General features: G+C 55.5%; 1 protein-coding gene across 1 annotated transcript in view; it reads right to left on the bottom strand.

Moving 5' to 3' along the window:
• LOC139440361 (serine/arginine repetitive matrix protein 2) overlaps positions 1–19,287 on the bottom strand; it is a 57,109-nt gene extending 37,822 nt beyond the window's left edge. The window contains exon 1 of the mRNA XM_071219691.1: positions 18,397–19,287. Within this exon, the coding sequence (XP_071075792.1) occupies positions 18,397–19,287 (891 nt within the window). The remainder of the gene's footprint in view (positions 1–18,396) is intronic.
• Positions 19,288–23,574: the final 4,287 nt, after the last annotated feature.

The raw sequence follows: 23,574 nt of genomic DNA, 5'->3' as shown, positions 1-23,574 counted from the left end.
GCCATTTTGCTTGTTTCCCCCTAGGGGGGCTGACCACTGGGCAAAGGACCTCAGATCAGGGGCGGGATAGGCCCTGGGGTGGGCAGTGAGGGATGATGGAAGGGGTAGAGCTGGCAAGGGGCACTGAGGAGCCAGGGACCCAGTCCAGTCCCTGCCAGCCCATCATGCACACCACAAGAGCCCCGGACACCAGCCACACAGAAGGAAGATGGTGACCCCTCAGGGAGGCCAGTGAAGCATAGGGAGGACCAGGTCCCTCTGTCCTCAGGCCTCTCGGGAGGGAGTGGCAGGAAGGAGGAGGAGTGTTCACTGTGAGCTGGAGTGTAGGTGGGCACTAGATGGGACTGGGCTTTTGTCAGGGACATGCTGAGATGGTGGGAAGGCATGGGAGGGTGGGGCTGAAGCCTCCATTTAGGGGGGAAATCAAAACTTTTTGTGATAGAGCCCCTCTGAGCTGAGCCACCTCAGGAACCAGTGACCAGCATAGCCTCCCTGAGGGCACCCATTCTGTGCCCCTAGTGTCCAGCTCGGCTGGGGGCCCTTGGTGGGTGCTGGCCACCAGGGCTCATGGAGCGAGTGGCCCCTGGAGTGAAGCTTGAGTCCCTGCCCTTGCCTGGCATGACATGGTGACAACTGATGTTGAGACAGCTCTTCTGGGCTGGCAGCCCCACCCAGGAAGTCCCATCCCAGAGGCTGAGGAGGGTGAGGCCACTAGACTGAACCAGCTGGCTTTGGGCATCAGGTGTCCATCTTCCCTCCCACCCTCCCTCTCTAGAGTCAGGCTCAGCCAGGCTCAGCTGACAGCAAAAGGTCCTTAGTTACCTGGAAGAGCAAAGCTCCTGGACTTGGAGCAGAGGCGAGAGGGCGGCCAGGGCAGAGGGAGGAGACGGGGGCTCCCCTGGTGGGTCTGAGCCCAGCGGTGTGGTTTCCCTTACCATTGCTTTTCTAAGGCCTTTTACTCTAAGCCTCCAGTTTGCTGAGTGAATGAAGGTGACCTGTCTCAGGAGCTGTGTACACCTACCTGGCGGAAAATGATTTAAAAAACCACCTTTCCGAGCCTCAGTAAATATCTCGGGGGATCATGATATTACCAGAAAGGGCTGTTGTGCACATAAACGAAATCATGTAAAGGGCCCAGCACAGTGCCCAGGGCACGAGATGCTCAATAAATGCCAGATTATTATTCTGCCCGCTCCCTTCACACCTGCCCCAGTTCCTAGGAACTTTATGAAGAAGGAATGGCCTGGCGGGGTAGCTCAGTTTGTTAGAGCGTCTTACCGGCACACCAAAGTTACAGGTTTGATTCCCGATCACAGCACATAAAAGAGTCAACCAATGAATGCACACATAAGTAGAACAAATCGATCTCTCTCCATCTTAAAAAATACTGTTTTAAAAAGGAATGGGTGGAAAGGAGAAATGCCAGGTTGACCACAATGGGTGTTGGGGCGCCCTCTGCTGACCAATGGTGGTCAGGGGTCCAGTCGAAAACTTCCAAGTTTGGAAGAGGGTCTCTAGAGTAACAATCACAGGCCCACAGGGTCCACAGTGGGGGTCAGCTAAGGACAGAGCTGTCCCATCCACTCTCCTGAGAGTCCTCATGGGGATGAGGGAGCAGCTCCCCCCGTGTAGAGGACGCCTATGGGACACCCAACCCCCAAACCTGACACCTGCGTGTGAGGTTCTCCTGGCTGCCTACACTTGCTGCCGGTGTGGCTGGAGGAAGGGAGCATGGGAGGCAAGGGCGGAGGCTCCACGCAGGCCTGGAACTCCAAGTCACCTGGTTCTGCACTTCCCCTCTCCAGGTCCTTCTCACCCCCACACTCAGCTTCCCCAGCCTCACCCAGGCCTGAGCCTGGTGCTTCTCTGGGTTCGCAGGACACGCTGGGTTCACCCTGAAGGGCGGACATCCTCCAAGTCCCTCTTCTCCTGAAATTCCCCCATCACATACAGCAGCAACGTTCTTACACTACCTCAAACCCCTGGCTACCCGCTCCGGAGGGGGCTCCAGGTCGGATTGCGCCAATCCTTGCCCGTGGCCAGAGCGCACTGGATGCGGGGCTGAGAGTACTTCCCTTCCCCGTGGGGGTCCCCAAACTAGGATCCAAGGCGTACAGGTCTATGGAGGTCTTTCTCCTGTGGAAAGCAACAAGAATTTAAACTCAGAAGCTCTGGGAGGCCATGAGGGTAGAACATCCGCCGTTTCGTACCCCCATGTGATGCCCTATTAGCAGTTTTTTGGAAAGTGTCCTCCTCCCTGTGGTCTGATAGGACCGACAGACAAAGGGGTGGGCCCATCAGCCGGGCTGGACCAATCAGAGTTTCTCCTGGAGGTTTGGCGCTTGCGCAGAAATACACAGAACGATGGGCGGAGGGGGTGGGGGTGGAGTTGGAGCTCACCCGCAGCTTCGCAGGGCCCTATAGATCAGGGGGTCAGTGAAGCCTCGGCCTCCTGTTTTCTCTTCTCTGAGCCCTGTTTAGTCAACTGATTTTTTTTTTGTGTGTGTATTTTCTCCCCTAATTATATAAGCCAGGAGCTTCCAATAAATTCTGCCTTTCTGTTCTCTGATAATGTTCCACCCCAGCGCATGTACATTTTAGTTTGAAAAATTTCAAAATTTGCTAAGTTGAAAGAACAGTTCAATGAATATTCTTATTCCCTTCACTCTGATTCCCCACCTGGTAATATTTTGCCACATTTACTCATATACACACAAACTTTATTTATTTATTTTTTTCCTGAATCGTTTGCAAATGGCGCCACATCTCTAATTCCTTCAGCAAATTCAGGACATCCTCCTGGATACTGTAATACCATTACCCTATCATCCAGTTGCCACTGTTGCACAATGAGTCACTTTAAAACTTAGTGGCTAAAATCAACAACGATAGCAACAATTATTATCTTGGTTCTGTGGGTCCACTAGGCTCAGTGGGTGACTGTGGCTTGGGATCTCTCCTGTGGTTGTAGCCGGGTGGTGGTGGGACCTGGAACCCTCCAAGCTTCCCTTCTTTACATGGCTGGTGGTTGAGGCTGCCTTGTTGGCCAATGCACCTGTGGCTGGCCTTTCTAAGGGACCCGAGCTTCCTCATTGCCTGGTAGCTGGGATCCAAGAGTCAGGGTCCCAATAGGCAGGAAGTGAAAGCTTCCAGGTTCGTCAGGCAGGGTCTAAAACGCTAACCAACATTACTTCTACCATATTCTACTGTTCAAGTAGCCACAGAGCCCAGATTTAGGGACAGGACAGAGCCCCCTCTCTAGATTGGAGGAGTGTCAAAGAATTTGGAGACTAAGTTTTAAAACTACCACACAACCCCATACACTTAATATCCACACAAGAGTATTACCTAAAACCCAGTCTATATTTAAATTTGTCCCAATAGTACCCATTATAATTATTTTTTGAAAGTCCAGGGTCTAACCTGACCGGTGTGGCGTAGTTGGTTGGCCATCGTCCAGTAAATCGAAGGGTCGCCAGTTCGATGTCTGGTCAGGGCACACACCTGGGTTGCAGGTTTGGTCCCCAGCAGGGAGTGTGCGATTGATGTTTTTCTCCCTCCCTTCCTCTCTCTCTGAGAATAAAGTCTTTAAAAGAAGACCCGGGGATCTAATCGAGGTCATGCACTGCATTCAGTCGTTACGGTTCTTAGTATCCTAGAACGCTTGCCATATATTCTTTTATTATGATATTGCCATATTTGAAGAGTCCCATTGTCTTGTAGAATATCCTACAATCCATATCGATGGTTTCCTCGTGATTAGATTCAGGTTAAGACATTTCCGACAGAATATTACCCAGGTAGACATAGCCGTCCTGCAGCATCTAGGGCTGTCAGTTTGTGCCTTCACTGGTTAAGGTGGAGTCCACCAGGTTTTTCATGGTAAAGGTACATAATCCCTTCTCTAAGGTTTACTAAGGTTTTTCTTGGTTTACTAAGATCTCAGAGTTGACCATTCCAGGTCAACTCTTCTAAGTACTTGATAGGCCCCTTCAATACGTAGGTCATGTTGTTTATTTCTAGAAAGTTTCTGTTTTGGGGGGGCGGTTACCCTTGTCTGCTATTAGTTCTTTCTATTGTTTTTTCTTCGTCTTTGAGCATTCCAATTACGGGCATGTTGGACCATTTTTGCCTATCTTCTCTAACCATTTTTCTCTGTGATACTTTTAAAAAACTTTGTTATTGATTTTATTTTTATTCTCTTGGCTCTTTTCATTTATTCAATGATGTGAATGCCTCGTTGTATTTTCAGTTGAATTTAATTTCCCTTGAGTACCTTGAAATTTAATCTTCACTTTTGAGATGAGTTGACTTTTTCTTCAATTTCTTTCCTGATTTTCATTAACTCTCATTTTCTTTAAGAAAAATTTTTTAATCCTCACCCAAGGACATTTTTTCAATGCTTAAAAAATTTTTTTTGTTTTTAGGGGAAGGGAGGGAGAAAGAGAGGGAGAGAAACATCAATGTGTGAGAGAGACAATCGATCACCTCTCACAATCCATTGCCTCTCGCACGCCCCCAACTGGGGACCTGGCTTGCAACCCAGGCATGTGCCCTGACTGGGAATCAAACCTGCCACCTTTCTGTTTGCAGGCTGGCACTCAATCCACCGAGCCACAACAGCCAGGGCTCTTGTAGCCTTACGACCAGTAACTTTCACAGCTTACTCCTTTCTCTCTCTCCACCGGCAAACCTTCAAGGGACACCTTCCCCTTCCCAGTCACACTCTCACTCAGAAGTGGTGCCTTTTCAAGACAGCCACCTGGTTCTGTATGGTCTCAGACACTGTCCTTTCAATCCCCACAGAAGCCAGTGCTCTCTGATCCACGGTGTCTCAGATCTGTTCTCAGTGCTTTCCCACCAGGGCAGGTCTCTCTCTCTCTCCCTCTCTCTCTCTCTCTGTCTCTGTCTCTCTCTCTTTCTCATTTTATTTGTGTCTCCATCAAGGCTCTTGGTGCTCTCTCCTCTTTTGGGTGGAGCCTCTCCCTCAGCCTCTACTCCTGGGGTCCAGACCTGGGGCTGTCATTTTCAGGTGTTTATTTCCCTACTTAGCTATAGATTGAATATTTCCGTGCTCTGTTTCCTGGTTACCCTGAAGGTGGGGGCATGGGTGGCTTTCTTTGCTGTCCTTGTTGTTCTGCACGGCTTTGGGAGGAGGGGTGGATTTGGATTTTGGCAGCTGCCATTAGCCTAAGGAGCCTGGAAACCAGCTCAGGTCCTCTTACGGAATTGGTAGTGCCCATCAGCAAGTTACACGTGCATTTGTCAGGTAAGGTCCTGTGATTTCACTTTATTTTTGCTTGAGTTGGCTGAGGCATCCTGTTGCTTGCAGCCTGAGAACCCTAGCTGTCACATCGTGCTTCCTGTCGTCTGGTTGAGCTGGGCCACAGGGAGAGGCAGGTGGGAGCTGGAGAGAGCTCCCGTGCCCTGGTGTCAAGCCATCCTGAGGCCCCGAGGGCAGTTCTGGGAACTGAGCAGCTTCAGAGTTCTGTGTATTTACTGAAATTTTCCTGAGTAAAACACTGTCACAGCGTCACTGGCATCCGGCTGAAGGACAGAGAACACAACCCCCCAGAGGACCCCTCTCATCCCTTTGAGCCACTACCCTCTTCGAGAGGATTTGGTGTTTTTGACTTCTCCCTCTTCAGGTTACTTTGACTTGCTCTTATACACTGTGCGAACAGAACCACGCACAATCACGCAGTGTGCACACTCGGGCCCGCTTTCTTTTGCTCACAGAAACGTCTGTGAGTTTCTCGCATGTTGTTGCATAGATTTAGGATGGATTTTGGGGGTGGAACTGACAGGAATGGAGATTCGCCCAGCGCCCTTGGACAGGCCACCTCACCTCTCCAAACTCACTCCTTCACCTGTCAAGTGGGACTGAAGACAGTGCCCTGTAGTCAGGGCCGTGGACCCCACGCTGAGCTCCTTCAAAGGGCCTGGAGCAGGAGAGGCCCCGGCAGCCCCCGCCCTCCCTTTGAGCGCCTAGCTGTGAATGGGAGCGCTGGAGCTCGGTAGGCCCCAGAGTGCGTAACCCACGCATCTCTCTCCACCCACACACCCCTTGCTCTTTGCACTTCCTGATTTTGAAAGGGCGCTTCTCCTGGAGTGCCCGCTGGCCCCTGCTCGCTACTCTGTCCCCTCGGCCCCCGGTCCTCCGGCCCCTGGAAGGACGCGGCTATCCTATCAGTGAAAGTATTACAGGAACAGTGATGCCCGTTCCTGAGAACCTCTGTCAGCTGCAGGGAGCGTTCCTTTGCACAGCGTGGCACAGAGGCTCATTCCCAGCTCTCTGTTAAGCTCTCCGAGCCTCTGCAGACGGGGACCATCCTATGGATCTCTCTGGCCTGTGGTGAGGATGACAGGGACAACCCCATGACAGCCTGTCAGGCTGTGCCTGTGCCTGGCACTGCGGTCTCGGAGGTGTCTCTGGGTTTGGGGGAGGGTATCAGAAGAGGTTCGCCCCCCCCCAGGCCATGAGCACAGGTGAACCCGGCAGCGCACGCACGTGAGGGGGCGGTGGCCCAGCTGGGAGTCAGGCCTGAAATAGACACACACCCACCCGCCCCCGCTGCCTCCTCGTGGAATCTGCTCAGGTGAAAAACAACCCTCTGGATTCCAGTGTCTCTCCAATATTCGGAGCGAGGAGGCGCGAAGCCCTGCGCACCGGGTCCCGCTTGAACCCGGGACCTGCCCCGGCAGGGCCAGCGCGTGGGGTGAGGACGCACGGCCACGCGGCGGCGCTGCTGACCTGCGATGGGGCGCCTAACGCTGGCTGGTGGGGAGGAGATCCTGCGCCTGGCTCTCCTGAACCGACGATCCTCGCGGCCCTTCTCCCTGGAATTTGGGGTCAGAGTGGGGCCGGAAGGACCCTTCCTCCTGAGGAGGTCGGGGCACGGGGCTGCACAGGCCCGCGCCTACACCCTTCTGATCCTTCTGCGGGTGCCCCAGAAAGAGAGGTGGGGCTATCAGCCCCACTCCTCCGATTCTTCTTTCTGTTCCGCATTTCCCACGTGCTTCCTGAGCCGTGAACTCTGGGGGTGTGTCAGGACCATTTAGCCGTTCGTCTGTGTGTCCATCCAAATGTCTACCCCCCCTACCGCGTGCGCTCCACAGGCCATAAACCCACTGGGCTGAAGAAATTGGGGGGTGGGGGAGTGTAAAAGATTGTGGACCAGTGAACTGGGTACGTCCGAATTCTGGACCAGGGGTGATGGTTAAGCCGGGCCTTGAAGGCTAGGGAGGGTCTTTCTGAGTGGGAAGAGGAGGTGATTCAGCCACAGAGGCGAGAGGGAGAATGGATGGCCCAGGTCCGGGGATCCGGGATGCAGGGGAGGTAGGGAGGGACCATATGACCACTCTGGGCCAGAAGCCGCACATGCGTCTCACTGGTCCCTCCGAATCCATGGAAACTGAGGCTGCAGAGGTCAGGTGACCTGCCAAGGTGTCCATCCCTGGTGCTGACTGCAGGCTCAGCTGGAGAAGAATCTGTCACCACAGAGCACGCTAACTGGGGGTATGGGCCAGGGTCAGCCCGCATCAGCTCACAGTCCTGGTACTGGTCTCCCAGGAACACATGGGGTCTTTCATGCTCCTGGCTTCCACTTTTGTGCCCCCGAGGTTCCTCCTGCTCTGTACCTCCCCACCCTGCTCTGGGAGAGGCTCTGCCATCAGTCACGGCCTCTGGGGTATGTGGGGAAAGCCCTTGTGATTTGAACTCTGCCAGAAGGCAGGGGACACTTGGGGGCGGGGCAAACCAATGCCTCCCTGTCCCCATTAGTCCTGCAACCCCAGGGAGCTGGGGCCTGAGAAGTCACGGGCTCAGGGAATAGGGGCTGGGGCTTGGGACTGTGTAGAGTTGGGGCTGGAACAGAGGCCAGACAGCTCTGCAGCAAGACTGCTGTGCAGCCCTGGCTCGGTGGCTCCCCCTTTCTGGGCCTCAGGTGCTTGTGCGTCCACTCAAGGCGCGGTGCAGATCCAGAGGCCCAGTGTGGAGATGTAGGGGTGGGGCTGGGCGCGTGGGCCGGCGCGTGGGAAGCTCTGGGTTCTCTGGGCAGTGGCTGTGGCAACCGGTTCCCACCCAGCCCTGGTGAGAGGTTCCGTCTGCACCCCCAGCCACTCTCCCACCTTGCTCCTCCCTGTCCCCCATTCTCAGTGGGGGCCTCATACTCCACTCCAGCTGGTTGGAGTTCTATTAATATTTCAGTTTGATGAATTAAAGATTCATTCTACCCTCCTCCTGACGTCCCAGGAGGGAATTAAAAACGCATCTGATCCAATCAAATGCCATTAAGATGCAGCCCACGAGGGTAGAAGCTGGCGGGTGTGGGCTTTCTTTCCCAGCGCTGCTTTGTCCTCTTCGGGGGTCTGGGTGATGGGTAGGTTTTGTGGGTTACAGGTGGAGGGTGAAGGGTGTTTGCATCAATGCTGCTGCCTCAGAGGCAGGCAGAATCCGTGTGTTTGCTCAGGTTTCTGGAATGATCGAGGAGGCGGGGGCAGGGCGGGGCAGCTGTGACCCCAGCCTCAGTACCCGACCATGACACCACTGGGTGGGATATTTGCAGGGTGGGGACAGCCTCCCTGCTGCCAACATCTCAGCCCTGGTGACAGCATGAGCAGGCAGGAGGTCCTGGGGGTCATTTCCAGCTTTCTGTCCTGTCAGCTAAGTCCCCCTAAGAGTGAGCAGCTCCTGGGCTTCCTTCCAGCGCTGTCCAGGAGGGTCCTACGGAGAACCAGGGCTGCAGTCAGGGGGGATTGAAAGAGCCCCTGTCCCCTGGCTCCCAGCCTGCCATCAGCCAGGCTGTGTGGCCTGTGCCCTGCCCCAGGGGTCTGGGTGGACAAGAGCCACTGGACAAAATCCAAAGCTCCAGTCATCATCATCCCCCACACTTGGAAAGCGCTTCTCACTCCCATTCTTTCCTTTCCTCCCCGGAGCAGCTCCGAGTGAGCGGCAGCAGCCGGGTCCACATTGGACAGGGGAGGACGCTGAGGCTCAACCCAGGGGAGCAGTTGGGACACGAGCGGGTCAGACTAAGCTGCTGTGGACAGCATCTGCAGTCAGGTGGCTGTGAATCTGTGGATGAGACCAGAGCGGAGGGCGGGGGGTGAGTGAAAGGGATTGTGGGAGCTGGGAAAGACCCGGAAAGCACTGCAGATGGGCATTCCCTTTCCACAGAGCTTGTCTCATGGCCAGCTGGGCTGTGTCCCTTCCTATGCGTGTCACCTGGCTGCTCCCCTGGCCCCCAGAGCCCTGCCACTTAGCCAAGGAAGTTGCAGGCTGGCCAAGAGGCCAAAGGCAGGGCAGGAGGGGCTTTTAAATGTTAATTGTATTTTGACATCCTGGCTTGTGACATCCATCCAGATGACATCTGGCTCACAGCTGACAGCCCCCAGGCAGGTGGAGAGAGAGGGATGATAAGTAGTTTTAAATTGCAGTGTGGCAAAGAGGCTGGAGAATTCTTAGTCTTAAGAAAGCAGAGAGGGGGAGAGAAAGAGCAGAAGGAAGCTGCCTCCTCTCTGGGGCAGGAGTCAGTCATTCATTTGTTTAACAAGGAAGTATTTATTGGGCACCTGCTGCATGCTTGGCACAGTCTCAGCCCATGGAGGGCGAGATGCCCTGTCCAGCGGTGCAGCCTGGGCTCTCAGCTCTTTTTTTTTAAAGACTATTTTTAGGGGAAGGGAGAGAAACATTGACGTGCAAGAGAAACATCAATTGTTTGCTGCTCGCACACCCCCAGTAGGGCACCTGGCTGGAAACCCAGGCATATATCCCAACTGGGAATCGAACCAGCGACTCTTTGGTTTGCAGGACGACCCCTGACCCACTGGGCCTCACCAGCCAGGTCTGGACTCTCAGCTCTTCTAAATCCCTCTCCTTTGCTGGGGTCTGAGTGACAGGTAACCTCCTCAGGGGCATTGACCTCCAGGCCTCAGCTGTCCCTTCCTTCCTGGCCACCTTTGAGCTTGAGGCAGCCCAGGCGTCTTTCCTTTTTTTCCTTTCTCATATGCCCTCTCTCTTCAGCCCTTCAGGGAAACTGAGGCTGAGGAATAGAAGGGGAAGAAGCATTATCTTTCAGGCCAGGAAGCTCCAGTGCAGACAGAAGAATAGGCGAAAGTTGACCTAAAGTAGATTTGAGTCTCCCTTTGCATGCCCCACCCCCAGCTCCAATCCTGCCCACCCACTCCGTGAATGTCCTCTCCTTCCTGGCAGCCTTCATCTCCGTGCAGGTGGAAGAGCCAGAGACCACAGCTTAGCCTTTCGGCACCTGTCCTTCACCCCGATTCTTGTGGGGACTCCTGCAGCATGTTAAGGCCCCTCCATCCTAAATTCTTACATACCTCACCTGGCTTCTGCATCTTGTTCTGCACACGCGGGTTTAGCAAAGATGTGTTCAGAATCTGCTCTTTCTGCTCTGTCCCCTCTCTCTCCTGTTTGCATTTGCCAGGGTGGGGGGAGGGCATAGAAGACTGTGCTGGGTGCCCTGGAAAGCCCTTGGTCCAGTGGATGATTACGGGCACACAGACCCCGTCAGAGACCCTTGGGGCCGGGATTTTTGGAACTTAAAGATACATGATGCAAATATTACATGTCATGCAACACACCCAGGAGGCCTGGGGAAGCATCCCCATCACAAATCCGCTGGGTTGCGTTTCAGCAAGTGAAACAGAGTCTCTCCCACCCAGGGAGGTAGGCAGTGGCGGTGACTTCCTTTCACGTCAGCTTTTGTTGCTAAATGAGTCTGCAGAAAACTTGTGCACGAGCATGGTTTTCAGAGCATTTTGGATTTTGAAACTTTGAATAAGGGATTGCGGCTGCAGCCAAGTCATTACTTCAGGGCAAAGGCTTGAGAAAGTTCCAGGGGTTTAGGAGGATTCCTGGAAATTAGATGCATACCAGCCTGAGGGAAGAGCAGACTCCATGGTCCCTCATCTGCTAGGGGTGGGTGTCAGGAGGGGGCATCACTCACCTTGTCCCAGCCAGTCCCAGAGCCCAGGCTGGAGGAATTTCAGAGTCCCATGTTCTTGAAACTCAGTGTCTGCATGGGTCAAAGGAGAGGGGCTGGGGTGAATCCGGGAGGCAGAGTTGTGTGGATGGAAAACGGGCCACTTTCTAAGCCTGACAAGCTCAGGGGAGGCCTGCATGATGGGCCTTACCCACTCAGGGACCTACAGTCACCACACAGGATGGCCTGAGCCTAAGAACTCCTAAGAGCAGGTCAAGGAGGGCAGTCACTTCCTAGCCCCGTAGCTTCCTCGACAAACAAAGGTCATTCTTTACCTAAGTGAGCCTGTTCTTTTCCATCTAAGAGAACACACCTCTCAAATGTTAGAGTCGTCTTTTACAGACCCCTCGGGGTACACACACCCGCCAGATCGCAGGATATCACAGCACCCTCGGCGTTCTCTTGTTCCCCCACATACCGTCCCCGTGTGCTGCGAATGTCAGCCATTACACTGTTCTGTACCCACCCATGGAAAGGAAGCATGCGTCTCTCAGTTTTACTCTTTATCCAAGTCCAGGAATTTCCCCTCTTCGCTTTCTCACCCCCCTTCATCCACCACCGAAGGATTTCATGTAGCTGCTCCTTTGATTCTAATTCTAAAATAAGCTGCCAAACTGCCATTCTCCGGAGCACTTCCTCAATCTTGTTGAGATTTTGCTTGCTGGCAGTTGTCATCTGTTTGGCTCAAATAAACTCTTATAAGGCTTTTTCTTAGGCTGATGTTCTTTCTCCTATAGTAGGAAGGACTTAGACTCCAGGATTTTTAAGGGAGGGGGATGCTCAGCCCCTGACCCCAGCCCTCTCCAACTGCTCCATGCTGCGGATGACGTAGGGCTCTCTGGAGAACCTGGGGCCATTCCATTCTCTCTTGTCAAGTTCTTCATCATGGAAATGTCCTGCCAGGGGACAGTTATGGTTTAAACAAACTCCCCCATCAGAGACATTTCCATCTAATGGCCTGGTTTAGGGGAAACCAAAATTGAAACCCATCAGACACAAGGCTGAGGCAGTGCTGGGTCAACTCCACATGGGGACCATTTACCAGGGATTCTCGCCCCTGCACCTTCCAGCTCACTGTGATATATTTCAACAATTTCTAAACTTCAGAATTGTCAAAGACAATTGCCCACTCCTAATAGGATTATTTTTACAGCAGTGCTTTGAAGTAAAAAGTTTACATTTGTAAATAACCAGTGGAACTTAGTGCCACAAAATACAGCATTATAGGGGATAGATTCTGGACAAGATGGAGGTGTAGGTAGATACACTTTGCCTCCTCGCACAACCAAAAGAAGAACAACAACAAATTTAAAACAAAAAAATAACCATAAGTGCTAGAAAATTGAACTGTATGGAAGTCTGACAGGCAAGGAATTAAAGAAACATTCATCCAGACTGGTAGGAGGGGCGGAGACAGGCAGCTGGGGTGGAGAGGACTTTTGGCAAGATGGCTGCTGGAGGACCTAGGCCAGTGAGGCGGTGGCTGGCGGACAGGGCAGTCCCACATTCGTGCGCAGATAAACTGGAAGGGACAACTGGGGAGCAAGACAGACCTCGCCAACCAGGGTTCCAGTGCAGGGAAATAAAGCCTCAAAACCCCTGACTGAAAAAACCTGTGGGGGTTGCGGTGGCAGAAGAAACTCCCAGCCTCACAGGAGAGTTCACTGGAGAGACCCACAGGGTCCTAGAATGTACACAAACCCACCCACATGGAAATCAGCCCCAGAAGGGCCCAATTTGCTTGTGGGTAGCGGGGGAAGTGCCTGAAAGACGGCAGAGAGCCAAGCAAGCAGCACTGTTCCCTCTTGGACCCCCCCCCCCACCTCCCCAACAGAGCCACAACGCAGACACGTGGGTTGCCCCGCCCTGGTGAATACAAGGCTCCGCCCCTCACTGTGTAACAGGCACTCCAAGACAAAAAAAATGGCCCTAATGAAAGAACAGATCCACGCTCCAGAAAAAATACAACTAAGCAATGAAGAGATAGCCAACCTATCAGATGCACAGTTCAAAACACTGGTAATCAGGAAGCTCACAGAAATGGTTGAGTATGGTTGCAAAATAGAGGAAAAAGCGAAGGCTATAAAAAGTGAAATAAAGGAAAATGTACAGGGAAACAACAGTGATGGGAAGGAGACTGGACTCACATCAACAGTTTGGAGCAGAAGGAAGACATAAACATTCAACTAGAACAAAATGAAGAAACAAGAATTCAAAAACATAAGGAGAGGCTTAGGAACTTCCAGGACATATTTAAACATTCCAACATCCTAATCATAGGGGTACCAGAAGGAGAAGAGGAAGAGCAAGAAATTGAAAACTTATTTGAACAAATAATGAAGGAGAACTTCCCCAATCTGGTGAAGGAAATGGACTTCCAGGAAGTCCAGGAAGCTCAGTGAGTCCCAAAGATATTTGATCCAAGAAGAAATATACCAAGGCACATCATTATTAAGTAACTCAAGATTAAAGATAAGGAGAGAATCTTAAAAGCAATAAGAGAAAAGGAGACAGTTACCCACAAAGGAGTTCCCATAAGACTATCAGCTGATTTCTGAAAAGAAACCTTGCAGGCAAGAAGGGGCTGGAAAGAAGTATTCCAAGTCATGAAAGGCAAGGACCTACATCCAAGATGACTCTATCCAGCAAAGCTACCATTTAGAATGGAAGGGCAGATAAAGTGCTTCCCAGATAAGGTTAAGTTAAAGGAGTTCATCATCACCAAACCCTTATTATATGAAATGTTAAAGGGACTTATCTAAGAAAAAGAATAAAGAATACAAACAGTAAAATGACAACAAACTCATAACTATCAACATCCGAACCTAAAAAATGCCAAAAATGAACTAAGCAAACAACTAGAACAGGAACAGAATCACAGAAATGGAGATCACATGGAGGGTTATCAGCGGGGAGGGGGAGAGAGGGAGAAAGGTACAGGGAATAAGAAGCATAAATGGTAGGTACAAAACAAACAAGGGGAGGTAAAGAATAGTATGGGAAATGGAGAAGCCAAAGAACCTATATGTATGACCCATGGACATGAACTAAGGAGGGGGAATGATGGGGGGGGGTACAGGGAGGAGGGGAATCAAAGGAAGAAAAAAATGGGACAACTGTAATAGCATAATCAATAAAATATATATTTAAAAATACAGCATTACAAAGAACATTTATATGAATCAAAGTATCTGCAGCCTGAAAGTGATGTTGAGGCAAGACAGCAAGAAGCTGGGAAAATTCCTTGGCAAGTGGAACAGGGAAACTGAGACAGACAGCTGAACACACTGGCCAATTCACAGCCAGATACAGAAAGTCGCCTCCCTGGCGATAACGTCGAGGCCTCAGTTGTGTTTCAGCTCCAGGCCCAGAGAAGCCGCAAAACCAGGTGGGCGACACCAGGACCAGCTGCAATGACTAATGACCCCCTGAAGGGGCACACCTGGAGAACTGGTGAATATTCTGCCACAACCCTCCCCTGAGACCTCCCCTAAGATTCCTGCCTGCAGGAGAGAGATAAAACCCTCAAGACAAAGGACCCGTGCCCGCGTGCTCTCCCTCTGGGGAGCACGCCTGCGCCTTCCCCTCTCCCTTCTTCTTCTCGCCCAGACAGGCATCTCCTAGACTCTAAGGGGCCCTAGGAGACTTGCAACCAGGGGAGCAATGGGCGGCAGCAGCTTGTTCTGGGTTAACCCCCTGGTCCTGTCTCCAAGGCCCCCTTTTCTCTGACTTCCCTGTGGACTAAAGCAGCCCTGCCTAGGCTCTCCTGTTGCTGCTTCTATGCTGAGGCCTTCCTTGTCTCACTGTCCCCAGCTTTAATAAATGTCCTCTCACATCACCTGGACTCGTGCTGTGAAATCTTTCCTGTACGTGAAGTCAAGAACCCACACACTGCCAGCTGTTCCTAGGCAGACCCACTCAGGGCCAGGTCCCTGTCCGGTGGTGACGTCATCCTCGTGTATCTGCACAGCCTGAGACTCACCCGTAGTTGGGAAGAACGTTTTCATCCCACTTGGGGTACTGCTTACTGCACAGCTAGCCAGCTGCAGTCCAGGATTCCAGAACTTTGATCAGAAGCATCTGGTTTTGGTTGTGTGTATAGCATCCAGTAAATGAGTTCTTACAAGACGACTATCCTTCCAGTTTCCAAATAAAAAGACCCTTCGGCACAAATATACTGTAGTTAAACCTTTAAAAGAAGCAACAGACTCGATTATTTTCTTGGGACTCTTTTGAAGTGGAGAAGTCACAGAAGCAGTCTGGTGGGTTTGCGTTGCCAACGCAGTGGGTGGGGAGGGGTGGACAAGTGGTCCTCCCTTACCAGGGAGGCAGAGTAAGAACAGGGAGACAGACTGCTGCAGCAGGAGGGAGTGCGGGCAGACCTCAGGAAGAACTCCCAGGGCACAGAGGTATGAAGCAGAAGTGCGGAACTTTGATTTCTTTCTTTCTCTAGCGCTACCTGCCTCTTGCCCTCCTCCCCTCAGGTCCTTGGAGAGACCTCCGCCCAGCCCCCCATCTCTCCTGTGGGGAAACCAAGGCACAGCGTGGCTGAGGGTCTCCCCCGGGTCACACAGTCTTAGCGCTGAGGACTTGGCCCCCTGCTGCGGCCCTGTGTGCCCCTCCCCCCTCGGACCACAGCTCTGGAGGGGGCGGCTGGCTGCAGAGGGCAGTTTGGAATTCAGGCTCTCGTACCAGCTGGCCCAGGCCCGGGCCCTTGCTGCATGACACCCTGAGGTCACTTCTGACTACTCTTCTCCCCCGGAGGTGGCTCTTAGCTCCCTTGTTTCCACCCAATGACCCCAACTCCCCAGGGCAGGGGCCACCAAGTGAAAGTCCTTGAGGTATGTGTGACTATTTGTGCATCTGTGTGTGTCTGAGGGTCTGTGTGTGTGTGTGTTTGCATGTGTGACTCTAAGTGTTTGTCGCCCTGGTAAGTCAAGTCAGCCATAGTCAGCAAGAGGGCGCCCCTGCTGGACCAAGCAGGGGCTCAGATTGGGAAGGCCAGGTGGCTGACCTCGAGGGATGGGGGGCCTGGAGGCCTGGGCGGGCCCAGGAGTCTGCCCAGAAGGGCTAGACCTCAGGCTGGGAATCTTCAAACTGGACGAGTCCACAAACTCAGCCATCTGCCTGCCAACAGTGTTTCTTTTTTTAACGCCTGAAAAATATAGCCTGCCCCAGCCTCCTGCAACGCAGCTGGTGGGGGGTGGGGGACGGGATGATTATGGCCAGGGTGAAGGCAACACTGAGGGGCAGTGGGTGGGGGAGTGGCTGGTTAGTTTTGGCTCTCAACAAACCGTGGCCCGTTTATTTCCAGTTTCATTCATTCATGCAACGAAAGGATATTGATGACTATATTCTGCGTAAAAATCGCAGCGGCTCCCACTTTGGGCGCCTACCCAGGGGACTGGGCCCTGTGCAAACAATACTTCATTCCCTTTTCATGACTAGCCCTTGGGGTGACTTTGCATGAATTGGACAAAGGTCACCCATCTTTTGGGCAAACACAGACTCGAGACATAACATGTCACTTGGCAAGCCCAAGGCAGGCTGAATTTGAGCCTCCCGGCCCCCCCTCAGCTGGGTGGCTTTCTGCACACCACCCCGGCAGCCCGGCTCTGAGGTCAGCATTGTGGTCCTTTTTCTACAGGTAGGAAACTGAGGGGCCCTGGGCAGGAGGACCCAGGCTCAGGTGGGGTTTGGTCTGAACGCAGGCAGGAAGTTCCCAAGGACACAGCCTCTCCAGGAGTGACTGAACTGCCTTGCAAGCCCAGAGCAGTGCACGCTTGGCTGGGCAGAGCTGCTGGACAGCAGGAACTTCCGTGGTCTTAGCTTACCTCTCTCCCAGATGCGCTGTGCTGAGGTGCGGGCCTTGTGGAGTACTCCCCGAGGGCAGGGTGGTGTTCAGTCATTTGCACAGCCCCAGGGCTGGGAGTGGAGCAGGATCTCGGTCAGGGCTGATTGCCTAAAAAAGGACATGAATAAATGCATGATCTGGGCCCCTCCGTCAGAGACTTCGGTCTGAGTGGGTAAATAAGACATGTATTTGGGGCCTTTACACGTGACAGCAAAGAGAGTTTGTGCTTTGCCAACATTTATTCATTCACCAAACACTCACTGAGCTCGCACTATGGGCCAGGCAGGCTGCCAGGCACTAGATGGACCACGGTGAACACGATGTGGTTCGGGCTGGCCATAGTCTGGAATTCTGGAGGAGGGGGCATCTGAGTGGGTCTTTGGGAAGGGGCAGGGTTGTTGGAAGGGGCGTGGAGGTTGACGGGGCAGACCAGTAGGGGGAGGTTCAGCCCCTGCTATTCTCAGACTCCCCCAGACACTCTCCTGACTTATACGGAGGTTATCTGTGGAATTAGGGGTTGGGTTGTGAGGGGGGTGCTGAATCTCCCAGGCCTGGGCACAGGCTGGCACTCTGCAGGGCAGCCAGGAGGACTGATGGGAAGGGAGGCCACTGGCCAGGCACTCTCTCTCCCCAGCTCCCTGGCATTGTGTTTGAGCATCATGCCTGGGACAAGGACAGTCACACATCACAGCTCTAATTGAAGTCGCTTCTGCAGCCTGGGAGGTGATGCTCCTGCAATCCTAAGAGGGCCACATGGGTCCCTCCCTCTCTTCCTCCCCTGCCTGCCTCTAAGACCAGCCCTCTCCTGGGATTTTTCTCAGCCCTCTAGGAAGGAGAGCGCGGGCTCCAGCTTTTCCCTGACTGAGCAATTCTTTCCCAGGTTTGCTCCAGGCCAATCCACCTGTTACACTTTGCAAACGTGCCAGGTGGGAGTGCCCCTAACGTGGTGGGGCTCTGGGGTAGAGGGGGTCTCAGTGGAAACGCACCCCCCCCAGGCTGTGTGACCAGGCGCAAGTGGAATCGTCTCACTGGGCCTCAGTTTCCCCCATGTCATATGCTCGAACCAGGAGCAGTGGCGTGTGCCAATGAACATGCCACAGGGGGGCACACGCCACTGCTTCTGCGGATGTGAGAAGCAGCCCAGCGGGTGGAGGTTCTGCTGACGCAAGGGGGTGGGGAGGAGCGCAACCCCTTTGCGTCGCGGTGTTTTGCTGTACTTCTCAGGGTGTGTGTCAGGAGGCTGTGTTCTCTGACCCTGACCTTAGGGATCAGGAGGGGTCCCCGCCACATCGCACGGGGGTCGCGGGGCGTCCGTTAGCAGAAAGCCGCACGGCAGAAAGAGAGAAGAAAAGGGGCTTCCAGGAGAGGGCGCCGGTGGGGCACGGCGGGAAGGGTAGCTGACGGCTGGCGGGTGTGGAGGGTGGCGGGGCGCTCCGAGAGCCCCAGGCTTCCGGCGGTGGAGGTGCGGGTCGGGGTGGGCTCCCAGGTGCTCTCTCTTTAAAAGGCGGGAGGAAGCGCGGAGCACTCGGCCCGCACTTGCAGCGCAAACTTGCCGGGCTGGGCTGGCGCCTTCTCCATGCGGCCGCGGGCGCCAAGCTGAGCGGCAGCGGTCCCCTCGCCCCCTCGTGCTCCGAGCGCTCCCGCCCCTCCCGCAGGCTCCCCTCTCCGCGTCTGCCTGGCTCTCCCAGTCTCTCGCTTGCTCTCCAGCGCGCTCTCGCTCGTTCTCATTTTTTCCGGCCGCCCCTGCCGCGGTGCCCGCACCTCGGTCGGCTGCGCCAGGGGTTGGCTCCCGCTCCATTCCCTTCCCAGCCCGGAGCCTCCTCTCCCGCTACCTCCGGCTCGGACGCCGAGTTCCGTGGCAGCTGGAGCTGGGCTAGCCGACGCTCCCCAACTCGCTCGCTCTCGCTGGAGCAGCCGCTGAACGCTGCGAGTCTGCAGGCGGCTGCAGCAGGGCGGCCGCCAGCTCTTCCCCGCGTAGTCCAGAACTCCGGGCAGCTCCGCTCCCGCCTCGGTCCGCAGCGTCAGCGCTGCTCGCCACGGCCCGGGCTCTGGGCACCGCGAGAACCGGCTTCCGGCTGCCGCCTCTCCGCGCCCCCAGGGCGGAGGGCGGGCGCAGCACCGACCCCTCGGCGCCCTGCGGACCTCGCTAGCGCGCGGTGAGTTGTGGCACTCGGAGATCGGGCAGAGGGGACCGTGCCCTTCGGCCTCGGGGGCGCGGACTGCGGCGGGGATCCCGGGGCTCGGGGAGGCGGACTCTGACGAGCTCCCGCGCTCAGGGCTCCCGGAGGAAGGCCGACAGACTGGAGTTCTCGGGGCTGGAGGGTGTCCCCTCGGGGCTGGCCCGGCTTTCCGAATGCCCCCAAAGGAAGGGATGGGCAGAGGCTTTTCTGTGGGCCTGGGGGAAAGTGTTTCTGTATCCGGGGTCATGCCTCTCAGGTGGGGGCGAGGGCATGAACGCGCCCCTCTGCGGGGAGGCAGGGCAGGCGGGGGCGCAGGGCATTATCTGCATCCCTTCCTCGCTGTCTCCCCGCGAGAGGGCAGCGCCAACCTCGAGCACCTCGGCTGCTTTTCCCGCACCGCGTCCCGCTCCCGTGGCTGCCCCAGTACCGCCTTTGACACCAGCTAGAGCCTGGCCCCTGCTTGCGCGCGGCCGCGGCCGGGGTGGGACGGCGCCCTACCCTGTGGTCTGGGGTCTCCCCCCAGCCCCGAGACTTCAGGGTCAGGTGCTCCTCGGACAATCTGGACCGATCCTTTCCGGGACCCAATGAACTCAAGCATCTACGCGGCAGCCCGGCCGCGCGCGCATGTGTATGTGTGTGTGTTGGTGGGGGGGGGGGGGGTCCTCTCCGGGGTCGGGCTTCCCCGGCAGTCGGAGCTGAAAGCACCCGCTCGGTGGAAGCGCGGGGGCGAGGCTGGGAGGTGGAGGCCGGGACGCAGAGAGGCGCCCCCGCACCGGCGGTCGGAGGCTGTTTGTGCTGAAATGCCAGGCAGTGGCAGCGGCCAGGAGTCCTGAGGCCCTAACGTGCGAGCGCCCCCTGCCCCTAGGCCACGAGCGACACCCCAGCCTCTAGACTTTCAGTTCTTTTTGGAGGCAGCTCCTTCTTCCCTTTTTCGTCAGCATCCCTGCCCCTGGTGCGGGAGAAAGCTGCTTTGCGGTATTGAGCTGGGTGTGCCTAGTGGGGTGCCCGAAGCCACGTGTCTTGTTGGAGCAGTTAGTCCCTCTGTCAGTCTGGCAAAAAGGTCTCCATGGTGGGGGAGGGAGGTGTGTGTGTGTGTGTGTGTGTGTGTGTGTGTGTGTGTTCCATCAAAGCCCCTCCCTGCTCCATTCCGGGGTGAAGGTGGGGTCTCAGGGCAGGCACAAGCAGCCGGCCAGGGCTCCGAGAGTCACCGTCCTGGGCATCCCGTTCCCACACCTGCTACTTAGCCTCACGGTGGAAGTGAAGAATGGTGGAATTCCCAACTGCCCACTCTCCCAGGATGTGTCCAGGTCTGTCCCACTCTCCCCCTGCATCCACATGGGATGTTGGGCTGCCTCAGGCTCTGGGTAGCAAGCTCAGCTCCTCAGAGGCCCCAGGGCCTCAGTGGTGGGAGAACTTCCTTGGAGAGGTGAGAACCGAAGGAGCTTTTTCTGCGGTGGCAGAGACAGTTCCCACTGAGGACTCTGAGGGTCCTGGGTCTGGTCACCCAGGGCAGGGGCGCAAGGCCTTTCCCCCGCAGGCCTCGGGGTTTAGGGGCGAGGGCCCCTGAAGAGGGCCTGGCTACTGGGCAGAGTGGGGTCAGAGCCCTTTCTCCCTCTGTGGCTGCCACTTCTTGGGGGGCCTTAGTCAGAGTCCTCTCCTTGGGATGGGGTGGGGACCTTGGGGATGGTGCCCCTGGGCCTCTGCTGAGCCCTGGCTGACGTGCCTGCCCACTAGTGAATTAGGTGACCGCTGTCCGCACCTCCTCCCGACTTTTGTCCTTTTAGCCGTCAACTTGCTCTCACCTGTCAGCACCTTCACACCTCTCAGAGATGAGAACAGCAAAGAGTTATCCCCTCCTGAAGTCTCAGTCACTTCAAGGGCTACCCTGCCCACAGATTTTTGCATTTGAGAGAGACCCAGAGAGGAAGATGGCAGTGCTTAGCCCCCAAAAGCGCTGTGGTTGGGTGGGGCGCATGCGGCATGTCACAGGGAGAGGAGGGGGAGGTGGGAACATGTCAGGAGTGGAGCTGCTCCTCTTCTGGGCCGCAGTGGCCTCGCATGGGCCGCTCCTCTGCTGCCCCTCCTGCGTCTGGGAGGCCCTAGGCTTCATCTGTCGGCAGTGTGGTGTCTCCAGGAGGGAGCTCCTGCACAGTGGCAGGCAGGCAGCAGAGGTGGGTGAGGGCGCCTGAGAGCGAGTGTGCGAGTGAGCAGTGTGCTCTCCAGAAGGGTTGTGGGGTGGACCCAGGCCAGAAGGGCACCGCAGCCCTCACCCCTTCCTGAGAGGTCCCCAGCTTAGCCTCCGGGATGTTTGACCACATTGGAACCGCCCCCATGGGACACCTGGCAGGAAAAGATGGGACCAAGACCCATGGGCTTCTGAGGGTTATAATTACAGCCAACAGACACATCCTCTCCCCTGGACAAGTGTGGGGCTGGCAGCCCCTAATTATCACCCACCCCAAGACATCTGCCTGCCCCGCCGTCCTCCTCTGTTCCGCCTGGAGCCCAGCTTTCCATCCGGCAGGCCTGCTGGCAGCCTGGGCAGCGGGGCCCACTGGCTGGGAGTTTATCTCCCTTCTGCAGAATGGTGGCCGCCTTTGCCGCCCAGAGAAGGCGTGGGGGGAGCTGGCACCTGGGCTTTGCCCTGTTCGCTGGGACTGGCAGAGGAGCTGCTGGTGCTGCTGGTTGTCCAGGCCAAGCCGAGGGCGGAGGCTGAGGGCCTTCCCCTGGTGGGCAGTGGGCCTGGAGCAGGGGATGCCGACTTTCTGTTACTTCCATCCAGCTTGGTGCCAGCTCCTGCAAAAAGCAGGGACGACTTGTTTTCATGTCAACTCTGCCCTAGGTAGCAGGTGACTGTCAAAAATTAATTTAGAGATCGCACTGCCTTTGGCCCTTACAGAGGGCAGGCCGCCTTTCCCTTCGCTCCGGTTTTCCTTCGCCGAGTAGCCGAGTACCGTCCCTGGCTTCCCTCTGGCCTCCCAGCTGCCCCAGACCTGTAGCTCTGTGTCTCCAAGCATCAGCAGCCCTCCACCCCATTCAAACTCTGGGGGCTTCCGCCTCAGTTTCCCCCGCCTCTGTATCACTGCCTGAGCCTGCTCCTGAAAGGGAGGTGGATCCACAGAACTGGCCGAGAAAAGATGACGCCTGCCCTGGAGCCCCGCGCCCGCCTCCTAGCCCGCAGGCCCGAGAGAGCCTCTCCCAGCCTGTGCGCGTCTCTCTTGGCTCTTTGGGAAAACAAGCACCACAGGATAGTAAAAATCACCCCTTAAATTAAAGCCGATGACTCCTGTCAAAATGTTTTATTAATCTCATTATTTAGCAATCTTGTGGCAGTAACGAGGCTTAGGTAGATCTATGCGTACACGTGTATATTAAATAAATTGGGGGACACAGTGCATAATGGCATTATCTGGACCCCATTCAATTAAGGTGGGTATTATCCGCAGTAATTGGGAAGTGCCAGCCCGCAGTGACAGCCTCTGTCATTTTGGGGACGGACGGTGCCGACCGGCTGGCTGTGGAGTCCAGTGAAGCCTTCCGGTTCTGGAGGAAGCACTGGCTGCCCGTCGGCCGTGAGACTGTGAGTCCCAGGAGAGCTCAGGAAGCTGCTCGCCCCGGGCTGGGCCGCCTGCCTCAGGACCAGGAGCTTTGCGTCCTGCCCGGTCCCCGCCAGCCACCCCGTCGTTCCTCAGGAGGACGGGTACTGCCCCCTGCACCTGTTTTCTGGTTGGATTTTAGTGGAAACACTGTCACGGCCACAGGGGTGTTTTTAGAGCTGCACATTGAAATAAGAATTGGGGACTTGACCTGATTCTTAAGTGTCTGGCGGGTGATGGCTTCTGAGGTGTCACTGCCCCTTCTCTGTGCCTCGCCTCAGTGCGGCCTGGGGATGGAGGCCTCACCCGCAACCGTGGTTACGGTCATGGCTGCGTAACAGTAGAGTTTGGATATCGACTTGCTAAGCCATTGGGCCCCAGCTTTCCGGGGCAGTGCTGGGGTTGGGGAGCCCTGAACTAAGGCGGGAGACAGGAAGGAGGAAGGGAGGAAGAAGCGGCGTTGGGGGAAGGCCGCTGTAGCAGCAGCTGCAAACAAAGGCGCTTGCCTACTTGGGTCTTGTGCCAGAAAACCTGGTGGTGGCGGCACGGGGTGGCGTGAGTTGGGGTGGGAAGGACAGGCCTGGGGGCTGCAGGGGTGCTGGTGGTTGGAGAGGAGCTGGGCAAGCATGAGCTTGCTGGCTGGTCCCCCGGCTCTGGGTGGGGGGAAGGTCAGGGCTGGGCATTTTCTGGGCTGGGCTGGTGGGATCAAGGGCCGAGGAGAGGATCTTGCTCTGTCCTCCAACTGATGTGGGTGCTGTGGCCTTAGGTGGCTCCCCTTTAAGCTTCAGGTTTCTCTGGTTGCGAGCCAGGGTCAGCCTGTCGCTGTGCTCAGAGCCCCGCAGTGGGTGCTCACCTTGCTGCTCCTTGAACAATGAATGCTAAGCACACGCCTGCCTCAGGGCCTTTGCATTTGCTGTTGCCACTACTTGGGATGCTTT

This window comes from Desmodus rotundus, chromosome 11 (assembly GCF_022682495.2).
Source record: "Desmodus rotundus isolate HL8 chromosome 11, HLdesRot8A.1, whole genome shotgun sequence".
Lineage (NCBI taxonomy): Eukaryota > Metazoa > Chordata > Mammalia > Chiroptera > Phyllostomidae > Desmodus > Desmodus rotundus.
This window is presented reverse-complemented; position numbering and strand designations above follow the sequence as displayed.